The sequence below is a fragment of the Triturus cristatus genome, chromosome 4_2 (assembly GCF_964204655.1).
Source record: "Triturus cristatus chromosome 4_2, aTriCri1.1, whole genome shotgun sequence".
NCBI lineage: Eukaryota > Metazoa > Chordata > Amphibia > Caudata > Salamandridae > Triturus > Triturus cristatus.
Genome location: NC_140586.1, coordinates 497,935,665 through 497,952,272, shown reverse-complemented (window position 1 = coordinate 497,952,272; position 16,608 = coordinate 497,935,665). Strand labels below are relative to the sequence as shown.

The following is a 16,608-nucleotide window of genomic DNA, read 5'->3' as shown; positions in this document are numbered from 1 at the left end:
CTCCTATGATGGTGGAGGTAGGGGGCGTAGAGAGCAGAATGATCAGATTAATTAGAGTCCTCTTGAAGATTTGGCAGAATTTAGTTTGGTAAGTGAAGAAGGCCTCAAAATCGACTTCTGGAGTTATTAAGGACTTTATTTGGATAATGCTGACAAGAATTTGGGATATGTTCCCTCCAAAGCATTGAAAGTCCAGACTGTAACAATCTAAAGCTTTTAAAATATATTTGTATTTTCTGATGAGTCAATTATTTTTTTCTTTTTCCACTCATTAATTTACTAATCTCAGGGAATGTATATTTTGATTATAAAATGTAATCTTAGTACAAGCCAGTTTTGATATTGAAATATTATAAAATCAATATTTTTGAATTGCACACATTGAGCCTACACATTTTATAACCACTGTTATCACTTCTTCAAGGTCCAGTTGTTCAAATGTCTTTGATAATTTATAAGATGGGCTTGAGTTGTACAGTGACATATTCATGAGTTAGATCATTGTACAATCCAGATGATGCACAGTAAACACATCTATTCTCTGTTCTGTCTTCAAGTTTCACTTAAGGGTGTGTAGATTTAGGCCAAGAGAACAACATCTTTTCAGTGTATAAAACACTGGCTCCTCCTGACCTCAACCTAACTTCAACGTCAGGGAAATCCAGTATCACTTCAACCTCACCTTGACCTAACCGCATCTCAACTTCACCTTAACATCAACCTTGAGAGAAATGCCTACAAACCTCAATCTCAACTCAATCTCGCTTCAACCTCACCTTAATGTCACCTTACTTCAAACCTACATCAATCACTCACCATCCTTATGTCAACCTCACCTCAGTCCAGCCTCAATATCAGGTTAACATCACCTCGACCTAATCTCTACCACAATTTTCATATCAACATCACTGTAACCTTCATTCCATCTCAACTTAACCTTACACTTTCCCCTTCCTCTCCTCAACCTCACACTCACCCTGCTATCAAGGTCACCTAATCTCATTCTCTCCTAAACCTCGCCTCAGCCTTCAATACACCCCCCCAAATGTCACCCTTTCTGCAATACCCTACCGCACCCCTTTACATCTCACCGTTCCACCTCAATCACCTCTATCAATATCTGTTAATGTTTACAGTGTTGTGCATGAATAGCTTACCACTGATTTAGCATATTGTTATTATCTTTTTTCATTTGTGACAATTTAACTGAGTCACTGTTAGGTGATAATTACGTCTTGAGATGACAATTTTCATATTAGATCACTGTTTTGGAGTGTGGCATGTTGCTGCATCTAGGTCGCTACAACCAATGCTCAAATACCCAGGCATATCTGAGCTCCATATATAAGGCTGCTTTGCATCTGAAGTAGACCCCGTTTATAGATTTGGATGTCAAGCCACTTCTCCACACTCCCACATAATAGTTAAACACGAATATTTGTGCTTCAGGCAAAGTTCTTACAACCTTAGATACACTCTATGTGAAGCTTGAATGACTTTAAATATCTCTCAGCTGCAGCCCACAAAGACGAACATATTGTATCGAAAGGGGTCTTCAAACCTGCATACATTGCTTCATATAGGACCCTCAGCAATAAATATAATACATCAGAGAGGGCCACCATTCTGGGATGCAGTATCTCAGTGGTGGCCTCTCAAAGTTCTAGCAGGGCGCTAGGCGAGGCATTTAGTACTTGCAGCAATTTCCCAGTTGGGGAGTCAAGCATGTGATATGATACTCCCAGATGAGCTCTCCAGAACTGGGCACAACACCCCCAATATGGTGTGCACCACCAGTGCTCAATTTGTAAACAACTTAGTGCCGGGGCTCTCGACAGGAGGACACTAGAGCATGCACCATCCGTTGCCCCTGGCAGCACTGCAAATGACCGCACCAACGCATTAGTAATCATCACTCTCTTGAAGGTGTGACCATTCATACTATTACAGCCCCCCAAAGCTATAAGAATGGATTGGAGGCAAAAACTACTAATTGGAAATGTACATTTAAATAATAAACAGCAGTTGTTGTGCTTGCGCCAAAATTGGCATGTGGCACACAGTCATAAGTCCTGGTGCTGGCAATTAAGTGCCGGTGCTGAGCACCGGAAAGCACCGCCACAAATTAAGCACTATGCACTACGCCATAGATGTAGCAGCAATACTCAGTGTGAGGCATTATGAATTAGGCACAATATCAGAAATACACTCAGTACCGTGGACGAGGCCTTACCTCTATTGTTCACACAATACAGTTGTAACAAAAACACACGTCTGCCGACTTTTTATCATACTCTGACCGCCTGCCTTCCTTTTACTCTACCCACAGCACTGGTGTAGTGTTCATACACTCTGAGGTAATCTGCTGCCCTTGTTGTAACGGTTCTGTGTATGTGAGGGAAGCTAGTACTGCTGCTGCACGTGGTGGTGAATATGCGTGTTCCCATTCCCACTGGGTCGGCAAATCCTAATGCTATGACGTTTTCCTTCTTGGTGCAACATATGAAATGGACACAGCAATCTTACTTGGCTTTAAAATAGGGCTACAAAATGTCAGTCAAACTCCTGTCCAAGACTGCGTCACCTCCTTGAACGGTCTCACATTCCGACCTAATGACGATGTTGGAAAAGGCATACCTATCAAATTCTGCTGAGTTTTCAACAAAAATGTCAAGTAAATGGTGTACGAGTGCCCCATCAAAGTGTACAAAGAAAAGCCAAGAGAGGTGTGGATTACGAACATAGACTTAATCACCTTAGCTACAAAAGGGCTCTAAAACACATGTGCAAAAGGGAGAAAATCTTATTACAATCAATAGGTAATTGGCACTCATACCCATAAAAATATGCTGCACGTCATTCAGTAACACACAACTCAACCTTGGGTAATTCTTCAAGGTACTCAAGCGGCTCTATCGCCGCTTTCTTTTTACACAAAACTTTTAAGATCTGTGGCGAAGCCGAACTGAAACTCCTATCAAAACGCTTTTCACATAACGTGACAAAGAGCACTGAAACGTATCTTCTAGGGAACCTAAAATATACCTATCACTGTGTATTACAGCACAGTAGCAGAAAACACCCAGGTAAGTAGCACTTTCATAGCACCCAGGGTACTTATAGTTCTGTCAGGTCATCAAATACTTGGGAAAGAAATCTATCCGGTGGTACAAGGTGAAAAAGTCGCATGACAGTTTGTGTGTGCCTCAGCTGAGTTCTCACAAAATCATTGCCAGGAAAGTTCCTTAAAGAGTCCTTGGTTGATTATTTGGCAGTGTGGACCTGGATCGTGACCTAAAAAATAATTTCGAATGGCAGTTGCAAAACAAGCGGCAGATTTATCAAGGTATTGCTTTGCCCTTGTGTCACACACATGGTGTCGCAAGGGCAACACAGTAACCTAGTTTGATTTAACAAGTTAGATTTACCAGTCAACCCAAAGTCACTTTGCGTGGCCCTGCTTTGCTTGATAAATCAGGACTAACACAAGGCATTGCAAATCGCTGTGTTGCGTTAGTCTGCCCTGGGAAGGCGTTTCATGTTCCCACGTATACACCCAAGGATTTTGGTGCATTCCCAGGTTTACCAATTCTATGCCTTCCCAGGGGAGGCGCAATGAAGATAACTATCTTTATTTCTCCTTGTTTTTTCCTCTTTATAAGTTTGCTACATTTTGCAACACACTTAGCAAAAGGAAAAAGCCTCAGAGGCTTGTTTTTGTGCAGGAAGGGGTGCCTTCCTGCCTGCAACGCAGGCACCCTTGCACCATGGTGCCAGGAAGCCTGCATTGATGCTAGGCAGCAGATTGCACACCAGCGCTGGCAGAGAGCACGAATGCGCTACATTTTGATAGATATGAGGCATTCCTGCCCTCTCCCTTTCAAGCGGCACAACGCAGCAAGTTGTCTTGCTGCGTTGCATGAAAGATTGATAAATCTGCCACCAAGTTCATAAGCATTAAAAAGTATTCGTTATTTATCACACGAAACTGAGGAAAAATATAATCTAGAAAACTTGAAACTAAACAGCTTCAACAATTTTCAGTATAGGTTTGTCGGGTCAATTGTTATTATGCACGGGGCTCAATATCAATATAAGAGTCACAATTAAGAAAATAATCTCAGTGTTGCTATGAATGGGATTGGGACAAAAGTGAATGGCCTGCGACATTTTCCAAAAGCTGGGTCTATTAGTGAATTTTTAAGCTAGGGTAGCACCAAGCCGCTTATACAGGTCAGGTGACCCCATCCTGTAACCTGACACCCAGTCAGAGTCTTTCTAAAACTTCCTCCTCCACAAGCCTCCTCAAATCTAAAATTGGCCAACTAGGGCACTGTAGCAATTCCTCAGCAACATATGTGCAATGGTCATATGAACCCCTAATAAGCACACCTAGCCAAAGAAGAGCCCCCCATGCTCACCCACACACCGGCCTCCTCACGTTTCCCATCCAGACCACAGCCCACTCTAGACATTTTCCGTAAAGCAACACAGACAGATCCCGTAGCACCCCGCTGCAGCCTGCTGAAACCCACCAGTCAATCCGAGGTCACCACACTGACCTCATCAAATAGTCAATTAGACCACAGAGCACTATAGCAGTGCATGAGAAGCTTGGATGAGCAGGCCATGTGATTTCCAAAGCCGCCTGCCGAAATCACCAGTCTTTCGGGACCCTCCCTCATCTTCCTAGCATCCTGCAAGGGTCTGTCATCCGTGCATCCTTGCCTCAAAGTGCCTAGCACAAGGGGGGTTCCTGTTAACGAAAAGAGCTTCGTGCAAGAATGCCTGCTACCTGCACCTCTTTCTTCACTATCCCATCATGGTTTAAATCATGCCGGATGAAAGGGTCCCAGCGGCTCCAGGTCTTCTTCAGGTTCGAAGTGCACATCACACACAAGACTAGAAGTGCCCGGCATCAATTGACCCTACTGCATAAACTATTGATGCTGCAATGCGCTTGCTCTATTGGGGCATGCCACAAACCCATCTGACTCCTGTAGAAAGCGTTCTCCTAGCAGAACTCAGGAAATTGTATAGGTATTGTTCAGAGACTTCAACTGGCTCCATCTACCCACCTGTATTACCTTCAAGACATGAACAACCCCCAATGCAGTACACAATAGCCCCCCATTTTACCTGGCTTTTACGATCAATACCTCTGGAGGGCTATGCAAGGCTCAAAGCAGTGCCAAATTTGAGGCCACGAAAAACAAGAAAGAGAAAATGTGACGCCAAACAAGGGCCTGCCTTATGCCAATCAGACCTGGCTCATGCTTCAATAAAAACAATCCATGTAAAAAATATGATTTAGACGCAAATCGATACAAACCTTGAATGTATCAGCCAAAATTTCAGCACCTCGCTGGTTTGTTCTTTTAGACAGGCCCACAAAAAATTCTTTACCTGAAATATAATAAGAGTGGCAAATAATATTCAATAACAACTAATATATGGGTTCTGTAAAGTGAACGCACACAATATCAATAATGATTTACACACATTTTATTATCGCATAGCTCTTCACATTTTGAATTTTTCATCTCTCACAAATTCTCACGTGGAAAATTTGTTGTACCAAAAAACACAATCAAAATATATATTGTTGTCAATCACAGGATTTAAAATACCTGATTTTCAGAAATGGATCATGGAATCACCATCTGTTGATGTGATTTAAATGGTTTACATGCAGTTGAACAACGTCATAAAGAAGGACCTTATTTGAGACTACTAATGTAATATGTCCCACTGACAACCTACATTTTGGGACACGTTTTTTTACATTTCTAATATGGTGATTCATTTTGTCACCATACTTTAAACGATTTCGAGAGCAAAAGTGGACTAATTGTGCTCTATATTAGAACTTTGAAGGGCCTCGTTGTATTTTTTGAATACACAGTTTTATTACATTTATATAGACATTTTTTTAGATGGAAAGATGCACATTCAAGCTACGATAAACTTGATTGTGTACGGTGCTAATCAACATTTGCCAAACAATGTGATTACGCTTCATAATAACAATGTTACTTAGTCGAAAATGTCCATCCACCCTTCAATTTCTGTCTTGTAAATTTTGACAAGTAATTTTGTTGGCCCCATAAGTCCATATAAATGTATTTATGGCTGCCTTGGATTTTTTAGGTCTGATGTTAGCCAGTACCTCTAACTTTATTAAAATTATATACAATATACTTAATATAAAGACTTTCAGCTAGCTCTCTTCGTCCAGTCGTCTGTGGACGTATCTTTCACAGTTTTCTTCAGTCCACTACAGCATTCAGCTTGGCGCAATGGGTCAGCCCACTTCTACCATTGGCTAACTTTACTGTGAGTGATGTCATGCAGCTATTTCACAAAGAGCACAGCCATCAAAGTAGTCAGGGACGGTTATGGAAATGTATGCATTGCGAGGGCCAAAAAATCTTTTTGCTATTTGCCAATGCTGATTTTTTATTTTGGCGATGGCCTGGCAGGTCTTCAAAACAAGGGGTTTACCAAAACCATGAAAAAAAGCATTGACAAAGCCAATAGGCCAACACCCTACACCAGTCCTATTGGCTTTGCTAATGCTTGTTTTAAAATAGCGTATTTAGATTGTGCCAAAGCTATACTCCAAAACACTTACTAGTGGGATACAGAATTCTTAGTGGTGCAGCTTAGCACCTTGCATTAGTCTCACGTTTTACCATATTTGTTTTTTAAGAGGAAATTCTAAATGTTAATTTAATATTTTTTTAGTTACAGGAGTACACTCGGATAGCACTGATAAACATTGAGGCCATCATTTCACAGTTAAACATACCTGAATCCAGTTAATCATCTGTGCTGATGTGTTAATTGAGCCACTGTTTTCAGAAGCCATGTGAAAGGCAGGGTGATGACAGCCACCCTGCTATGTGCCTGTTCAAATTTCAAATCCTTTTGTATTAGTCACAGTGGAAAACATCTGCCCTTTTATTTATGAAATAATATCAACTTAATGCTAAATCCAACTCAAGAACGTAGTCCAGAGATATGTGCTTGACATTCTAGTATTGCCGCATCACTTTGTGTCGAATTTTTTTATTAGCATTTCATAAATACAGAACAGAAATAATATCATAATGTAGCAGATTCTATAGCACTTTGCCGTATAGAAATATTGATATGCAGCATCACTTTGGCATTCATCTGCAATCTCACTAGAGTGAATGAGGGTACATGTCTGGTCACCATTATCTATTACCTTATTATAACAGAAAAGCATGTCAGGAAATTTGTGATAAGCTAGGTATTATGTAGGGTAACTTAATGACCCAAGGATGAATAATACACCACACACATCAGTGTGTCACATAATAGTGTATCGCGTGGTTACTTCCCAACTCACTAATATATTTGTAAGATGTGAAACAATATTAGTATAGATGGACATGCAAGGCCGTTCAGGCACCAGATGTTTTAACTGTAAATTCTTATGCATGTGTCATCAAATATATTTCTAATAAGCGTTAGGGTATATCCTGGGACTTGACACATGATTGCCTGAGTCAGGATTCAGCCGCCCAGACTGCTGAATTATGACCACTTTGTTTTTGATGGCAGTTGCTTTTTACACACCAATGATACAACCAGCTCACGTTTTTCTCTGCCTTATGTCATTATAAAGATGGACTTTTGGAAGTAAACTGTAGCTTTGACCAACACATTGAAGCAGTGGACAGGTTGTGTAATTCCGTGGTTATATTTCACTGGTGACATCTTAATGATTGGGGAATGATATGCAGAGATGTAATTCAATGTTTTGAAGCACGGAACATATGAAATATGATACATTCTACATATGAGAACAATAATATATATATTTCAGATATTTGTGTTGCGCGCATTGGTAACAGTTTACCAAAAATATTGTTTAGGAAACAAGCTTACACCGATTCCATACTTCATGCTTTCAATTCAAAATCATGAAGTGATGTCAATAGCATCCCTAAAGGGTAGATATTACGTGATATATGGAACTGCTCTAGAGACTGATTTTTAGAAAATAACGTAATATTCATTAAATGTGAACCCCGTACAATTAGAAACAAAGATATTGTGGAACGCATGAACACGAGCTGACCCCTACTAGATGTAATGGAAAACACAGTTTGAAGTAGTTAATCAACCACTAGCCACTAGACTCCACTTTCACAGCTGAAGACCCTGAAAGGAAATGCGCCCCCTCAATTGACACAAAAGTAAAAGATAGACAATCAAAGCTTTTCTTAAGGTACCTTTCAATAGACCCGGATAACCTTAACAACTTCTGAACTATCTCTGGCCTCCTTGTCCTTGATAACATCTTCAGGTGCTGTGGTGCCAATCAACTAAAACATTTTATTAATGAAAATATTCTCCTTGATGACCCACAAACAGGTATCAGAGCCCACTGCGGGACTGAAACAGCCATTATCAAAATTGCTTTGGCATTACGCAGGGGGTAGTACAGTAACCTTTGGAATCATAACTAGCACTACAGTGAAATAAGGGAATACATAACAAGGCAAGGACATAGTGGGGACTGAAAAAGGCAGATTGCACAGCACACACCCAGTGATTTCCAGTATTGGACTATGGAAGTGCAAGCCTCTGCGACCTTACCAGATGTACGATGGCGCCTCTAAGGGCCTTTCTTAACTGTGCTGCCAGACTCATCACAGGATCTAAAGGAAACAATCTTTAAACTGGATCCCATATGAGGCAAGTGTCCATTTAAAAATTGCTTGCCTGACCCACAAAGCCATACACTTAAACAACCCGAGATGCCTTACAGAAAAATTGGAACTATCGGGTGGTTGAAGAGCTTCTAGTGGCGCGAGCACCCTACTGCAGACACCACTGAAATTCCATAAAAAGAAAAATGTAACAGAGCATTCTCAGGCATTGCCCCAAAAATACGGAATGCCCACCCCCTGAAATCAGACTGAGCCCCTCAACTGCATCATTCAAAAAAGAAGGTAAAGTGATACTGATGAACAAATTTCTCCCATAGAACACACAATCTCCACTCCGGTGCCCTATGAGTACCCTTAGGCCTGCACGCCTGCTTATCCCTTGACTCTGGAATTTTGAATGTCTTGGACTCTGTGCTGTTCCCTCTTGAGTCTTCTATCATAATGTGTTCCGTCCCTGATACTAATGTTGTTCTTTATACCCCTATCTTATTAAACACTGTAAAGTAGTCTGATAGAATACAAGGGTCATGTTTGCGCTATTTAAAACGTTATAAATAAACAGTCTGTATGCATTTGTGCATGGAAGTGTTTACATGCATTAGCACATTAAAACCAGATAGCAATTATTAGCATGCTTGATATACTGTAAACTGTATAAAGTATACTGACACAGTTATATGAAAACATAGCTGTGTGTCTTGCTGTGTTATATTAAAGTAATATAGCATTTGTATCTGTCTTTTACACTAACAGTGCAAAGATACATTATGTTGAATGTAGTATTACTGTATCTAGTTGGGACAAAACTAGGGTAATTTAAATAGAACATTGTAAGGAATTTGTTGAATTTAAAAGAGATGATATAAAGAGATGGGTGAACCAGACCCATTCCAGAAATTATACTCCTGTGTTCCTAGATGATTTTACGCTACCTGTCTTTGATGACAAGGTTGCACCTAACTATTGCTCAAAGGTGCTGAAACCAGCAGTATGCTTCACTTTATCGAGTGGTGCTATGTTAGTGGGACTGAGTATCACTGCAAAATGAACTGGAAGGATTATAGCAGCACATAGGAGGTGTGACCAGCTAGTTGTGTGCAAAGTGAAGTGAGTCAATGGCATTGACTAAGATAAAAGTGGATCTGGACACACCTTAACACAGACAACAACGTTTACTTCAGAGACGTGTGGTTGGTGACGAGTGCACATACTAGAAAAAGCGAGATAAGTCAGCGTTTACTCTTTGGCTCATTGGTGACACTTTCCAAATGCTTTAGGCCAGTTTTATTACCACGGATCCAACTCAGGCAAGTATGTACTACTGTGGTAGAACTGAATTAGGCTGCTACTTTTAAGACTATTATGTATCTTGATGGGCAACATCTTTTTCCTATGCAGCGTCAAACCCACCTTTCAGAAATTGAGAGGCACCTCCTTCAAATCCTTCCATTCAGACTCATTTAACCTTAGGCAATGTTAGCACTTTAGAAATGCTTGCAACATACTAAAACCAACCTCTCCGATACAGAAAAACAGCTCAACGGAATAACACTACATTAGGCAAAAATTGGACTTTACTTTGAAGGCGTACATTTTGTGAATTGGTGTAAATCTGTTCAACGTTTCCAGCTCCCATGAACTCTGCTGCGGAGAGTTCTGACCTGCCAGGAGGTGCCTGTTCCAGTTCTAGACCTCTTGAGATTGTGCTTTGCTGCTGGGAGCTGGAAGAAACCCAAAGAACTGAAGAAATGGATGCATCGCCCTTTTTGCAGCTGTTTTTCTGACGGAGCACCACTGTGCAAGAAGAATTTCCATGCATCGCAGCACCGCTGCTGAAACCGATGCAGCTCCTGTCTCCGCTGCAAGAATAGATGCATCGAGGGATTGCAGATGAAGAAACCGACGCAGCGCCACTCGATACCGCTGCATCGATCGCCAACGCATTCCAGATTTTCACGCATCACACCTGTGCGGCAAGTTTTCCTGATACATCACCTGTGGACCAGAACAGTCTTGGAGTCAATGCATCACTTTCCCCTACAGACCAGACATGACGCATCACTTCTCCTGCGTGCAGCAGAACTGTCGCATCACCTCACCAAGGTCTCAGGAACTGACGTATCTCTTTGTTTCTTGACGCTTCCCATCTCTGCGGATGTTTGGCCTCTATGGACCCAGTTACTTTAAAGTCATATTCTTATTACATGTATGTTGGATTTTTGTTGTTTTGGTCTTGTTGAGTTTAGATAAAGATACTTTATTTTTCTAAACTGGTGTAGTGTTCATTTGTGGTGTTATCACTGTATTACTGTGTGTTTTGAGTATGGACACTTTACATATTGCCTTTGGGATAATTCTGTCTGCTCATGCCAAGCTACCCAGGGGGTGAGCAGGGGTTATCTAAAGTGTATATCTCCCTTACCCTGACTAGAAGCAAGGGTCTCTGTTTGGACAAAGGTACCTACCTCTGCCAATTAGAGACCCCCATTTTCTGCATATATTATTTTGGGTCCCTTTACCACGGTACCAACACCTGGTACCTCAATACCAAGCCCGGGAATCCCTGTAGTACTGTGGCACCAAAAAACAATTAAAACAATTTTAAAGGTCTGGTTATAGACCGGACTATGCGCTCAACCACCATTGTGCTTCCGTTAGGCCATGCACAGTGGGAGATTGGTCATTTGCAGAGAGTTGGGTGCAGGGCCAGCCCACCAATGCACACTGCTAAAGGTTGTGCTCAATGGGGAGTTAGGCGCCAGTTGCAGTTTGAAATCAGTGATGTCATCAATGACGTCATTTATCATGTCATTAGTGATGTAATATGTCATGTCATGACATGACATGGGTGCAATTTATAGTTAGTTCAACAAAGCTGCTAACACTGAGCACTGATTGCAAATAGAATATTTAAGTTTACAATTAGTGAATACATTGATGATAAAACAATGCACAATGGTGAGGATCAGAGGATATATGTGATTCTGTGACTGCAGCATTTACAACATAATTATGTATTTACTCAGGTTACCACATACTTTGCTGCATAATTTGTAAATATATATATATATATATATATATATATATATATATATATATATGTATAGGGTAGTTGTAGTTAGGAACTAGAATTTAAAAAAAACTTTGAAATTCACTCAAATAACCAAAGGTTAAAGGGACGTTATAGTTAGGTTCAGATTTCGCTCATACAAAACCATAGAAATTCACCAGTTATAGTTACTTGAACTAACTATAACTTACGCCCCTGCAATGCACTGCTCATGACCTCACATATTACATCACTCATGACATGGTCATTGACATCACTGATGACATCTCAAATGACATCACTGATGACATTATCCAGAGAGTCTGAGTGTTTTGGAAAGGTTTGGTAAAGATATATACTAAGCGACTACATAAGTTAAATTAGTACACTTTCTGTAGTACTAATGAGTGATACTATTAGTAACGTATGTTATCTGAGTATATGGGTAGGTGTGTGAATGGTTGTATCAGTGTGTGAGTGGGTGTATGAGTGGTTTTTTGGGTGTGTGAGTAGTTTCTGGGTCTGTGTGTGTGACTGTCATTATGGGTCTGTGAGTGGTTGTATGGGTCTGTGAGTGGGTGTGTGATTGGCTGCATGGGTCTATGAATAGATGTGGTTTTATTGGTGTGTAACTGGATGTGTGCGTGAGTGGGTGTGTGAGTAGTTGTATGGGTGTGTGTTTGAATAGGTGAGTGGTTGTATGGGTCTGTAAATGGGTGTGTTAGCAGTTCTATGGCTGAGTGAGTGGGTGTGTTAGTGGTTGTATGGGTGTGTGAGTGATTGAGTTGGTGTGTGAGTGGGTGTATGGGTGTGTAAGTGGTTCTGTTGATGATGCCATCAGTTATGTCATCTGTGATGTCATTTGAGATGTCATCAGTGATGTTACTGACCATGTCATGAGTGAAGTAACATGTGAGGTCATAAGCAGTGCATTGGGGGCGCAAGTTATAGTTATCTCAATTAACTATAAATGCTGAATTTCACTGGTTTTGTACGTGTGAAATCAGAGCCTAACTATAACATCCCTGTAACCATTTTTTTTTCAGTGAATAATGATCTCAGTCCAAGATATTGGCATTAGATAAAAGTAACACTTTTCATCAAAACATCTAGTGATTCATAAAAGTCTCTAGAAGTGACGGTGTAATAACCTTAAATTGAGTTTGCCTTCAGGCTTCATTTCTCTGATGCAGACAGTGTAGAGCACGGTCCAGACACCATGCTTCTTTGTGGTATTTGTCATTGTCTGAATGCATTACACAGCTAATCCAAGAACTAGAACAGTTGCCAATGTGCCTCAGCCTATTCATTCCAAGTGGTTAACATAACTAACAGAACATCCGTCTTTGCTGCCACTCTCTTGTGAGATCATTTGTGCTTTGGCAGTAGTTGGAATCGAAGTTCGGCAAATGTTTGCTGCTAATTTCAGCTCTTTCAGAGAAACCACAAGGTGTCTTTTTCGGTGCTCTTGAATAGATTCATACGTGAGTGACGTACAGCACACAGAGATGTGCTCTACAAGTAGAATGAAAATGATGATTGCTCGTTTTATATTTTTCTTCCTGTCTTAAAGGCTAGTTAAATTACATGTCAGAAAAACTGTGACCTATCTTTATGATCGTTGATAGAGGTAGCAATTACCTAAACTGGGTTCTGTGGCATCTGTTCACTAAAGTGACAAGGCATCTAAAAAATCTTGGTGTTAATGCCAGTGATTTAGCAAATTTGAAAACCCCTTCTGCAGCAGTGTACAGGGCAAGGCCTTATATCCATTTTTGTGAAAAAACAAGGCCTGGTGGAGTGGTGCGTTGTGGACTATCTGTCTATCTATCGATTTGTCCAGAGCAAATTTCAGGACTTGAAACTGGTTCTCCAGATCCAAAGTTAGCAGCTCTGGCCATTAGGACACATCCATATATTTGTATTTATGTGTGAAAGTCATACACAAATGCGATAGTTGTACATGATAATGTATAGTCTGCTCATTCTCATTTGAAATGGCTTTGTAAAGTAAAATAGCATTCACAAATAATGCTGTAAGTTTCACTAGAGTCTTACTTGGGAAAATTTGTGAGGGTTCGTTTCCACCACACTGAAATATGTGTAAGGTTCAATTATTTCAATTTTGTTGTTTGTTACCAAAAAATTACATCCTAAAGCCTTTCCTTTCACACTCCCTGTACCCCAGCAAGATTTTCACAAAGTTCACTTTGAAAATTCCTCTTGCCTTGTAATTAGAGGAAGATATAGCCTAGCATTTGACCTCTGTCTTTGAAACACAGCAAATGTGACAAGATAAATACAAAATGTAAAGGTATTTTTATTTACAGATCTTTCACAACCCACCTGACATCTGCTGGTAACCCACCAGTGGGTCGTGACCCACAGTTAGGGAAACACTGATGTACTGTAGGGAGAAAATGATATGTGAAAGTACCATTTTTGATCTAAAACTGCTGATGCCACTGAAATAAACAATATGATAGTAGCATGGGATAAAACCAAAGTCATCATAAAACCTCGGCCAGCAATAAGCCCTCTTTTGGCTTTGTTTAACATTCTCTTTTGTGATTCAACCTATCTCTAAGCCTTGTTTACCTAATCCATGTCCATCTTACTATAGAATACAGTTTCTTATCTGTGTAGAAAACTGATGAAAGACTAGCCAAACACAGGTGAAGAAAAAAATGATGAAAGTCTAGCCAAACACAGATGAGTAAAAAAAGAGGCCAAGGCCAAAATGTATCAAGAGCTTGTGCTGGGGTTGCATCGCCATTGTAGGGCAACCATTATTCAAAATCCATGTTCGGATTTTTCAATCCACACAATTATAGATTTGTATGGATTGTGTGGGATTTTATTCCAAAAGTAATGCATGGTTTGCATTGCTCTTGTGCTCTCTCCCTCAAGCATGGTATAATTGACACACACCTAATTGGTACATTTATTTTACTTACAAGTTCTTAGTAAATGGTACTACATGTGCCTTTAAAAAAAATGCTGCAAGTGGGTTCCAGAACTCATTCTGCCAGTCACTAAATTAGCCCTGTAAAACATGTTTCAGGCCCGCCACTGCAGCCTGTAGTGCAGTTGTAAACTGACACATCAACCTGGAAAAATAATGCTTTTTACAAGCATAAAACTTCCTTTTTAGGTCGAGCGTGAGCCAGCGTGCAAGCGCTGCTCTGAGAAGATCTGGGGTAGTTCAGTACAGGGAGAAGCCCGCCCACTCTCCCGCCCCTATTTTTCATTGGTTTGTCTCTTTGTCCTCTGTAAATGCTGGCGTCTGATTCTTTAATTGGCTTCTTAGTCCCTCCTTAGTTTGGCCATGTCGTCATTTGCAGCCTCCCATAGTTACTGGCCCCTTTACTTGGTTTCTACACGTATATGTACTTTCTTATTAGTTTCCTGTTCCCGCCCACCTCCCGTTGTCCGCGTTCCCTTTGTTCCTGCCCCCTCCTGTTGTCCGTGTTCTCCATCCTCCCGTCCCCCTACCGCTGTCCGTTGTCTCGCAGCTCCCCTCAAATCTCACTGTTGAGCCGAAGGACTACAAGCCCCAGCGCTTCATGCTCCCTCTCCGCCCCCTGCTCTGGACTCAGCCAGCCAGGCTCAGACTATGAAAGAGAAAGTGATGCGGGGTCGAGTCACCTTCAGAGCTGGGCTCAAAGTGCTACATCTGCGAGGAGCCTCTCCTCCCACCCAGGCTGGCCGAAGATGAACGGTCAGGCAGACCTGCGTCCCTTGCTCCACCATTCCTCTCTTTACTCCTGGGGGAGGTGAGGTAGGAAAGACCCCGGCTTGGGCCTAGAGGCTCAGCACTTTAACAATAGCGTACACACCACACAAAATATGTAAAGTGCTGGCCGCACTTTTGTTTTCCTGTGTGCAGCTCGCCAAAAACAGCTTTACAAAGATTGATTTCATACTACAACGCTTTCATTTTCTTTGTATCGGACGAGCTCTGTGCCTTCAGCACTGATGCGTCCCCTGACACACATGACACCCCCTGTCCCCACCCACTACTCGGCTGCAGAAGCCAGAAGCAGCAGTGCTACAGTCAGGTTTGAGGCGTGCTTTATATCAAGTTGTATGGAGGTTGTAAACCTGAAATAAGCATTATTGGTTGATAGCTGACTTAGAACGAGACATGCTCAGGTTCGCCATTGAAAAGCAATGAAAGAACTTTGGTGCATATTATCAAGAAACCGCGTTAAAATTATCGCCGCTTTAGCGGCAGGAAACTGCCGCTAAAGCGGCGATAATGGGCTTGATAATATGCAGCAGAGAATTCCCATATTAGCCCATGTTCTGGTGTCAACATGGGCTTCCATGGGAATTCTCTGCGGCCTATTATCAAGCCCATTATCGCCGCTTTAGCTGCAGTTTTCTGCCGCTAAAGCGGCGATAATTGTAGCGCAGTTTCTTGATAATATGCCCCTTTATTTTTAGGAAGCAGAAAGAAGGCAGCTGTATTTTAAAGTGTCACTTTCCTTTTTTTATCAGCTCCGCAACTGTTTCTCCCGAGATGACACAGGTGAAATGTGGTGGGCGGGGGTAATCTTGGAATGGGGGAGAGGAGGGTTGGTCTCCATCAATCAAGGAGTGTGTGGTCTGCTTCTGCCAGTCTGAGCCACTGTCCAGTGCTCTGTGCCCGCTCACTGTCCCGCTGGCAGCTCCCGGGTCTTAGGCCCTGCTCCCTCCACCCCTCCTCATACGGCAGGTATCTTTGGCCAGATCCTGGAGGCAAGATGAGTCTCTTGGGGTTTATTCCCCTTCTCCTGGCTGCCTTCCCACTCCTGTGCCTCTCCCAGTCTGAGACCCTCGTTGCTCACCGCAGGTTTGAGTACAAGT

At 41.6% G+C, this 16,608-nt stretch overlaps 1 protein-coding gene across 1 annotated transcript in view; it reads right to left on the bottom strand.

Moving 5' to 3' along the window:
• The window catches only part of DDAH1 (dimethylarginine dimethylaminohydrolase 1), a 505,590-nt gene that overhangs the window by 141,642 nt on the left and 347,340 nt on the right, over positions 1–16,608 (bottom strand). The window contains exon 3 of the mRNA XM_085602072.1: positions 5,333–5,406. Coding sequence (XP_085458198.1) covers positions 5,333–5,406 — 74 coding nt within the window. The remainder of the gene's footprint in view (positions 1–5,332; positions 5,407–16,608) is intronic.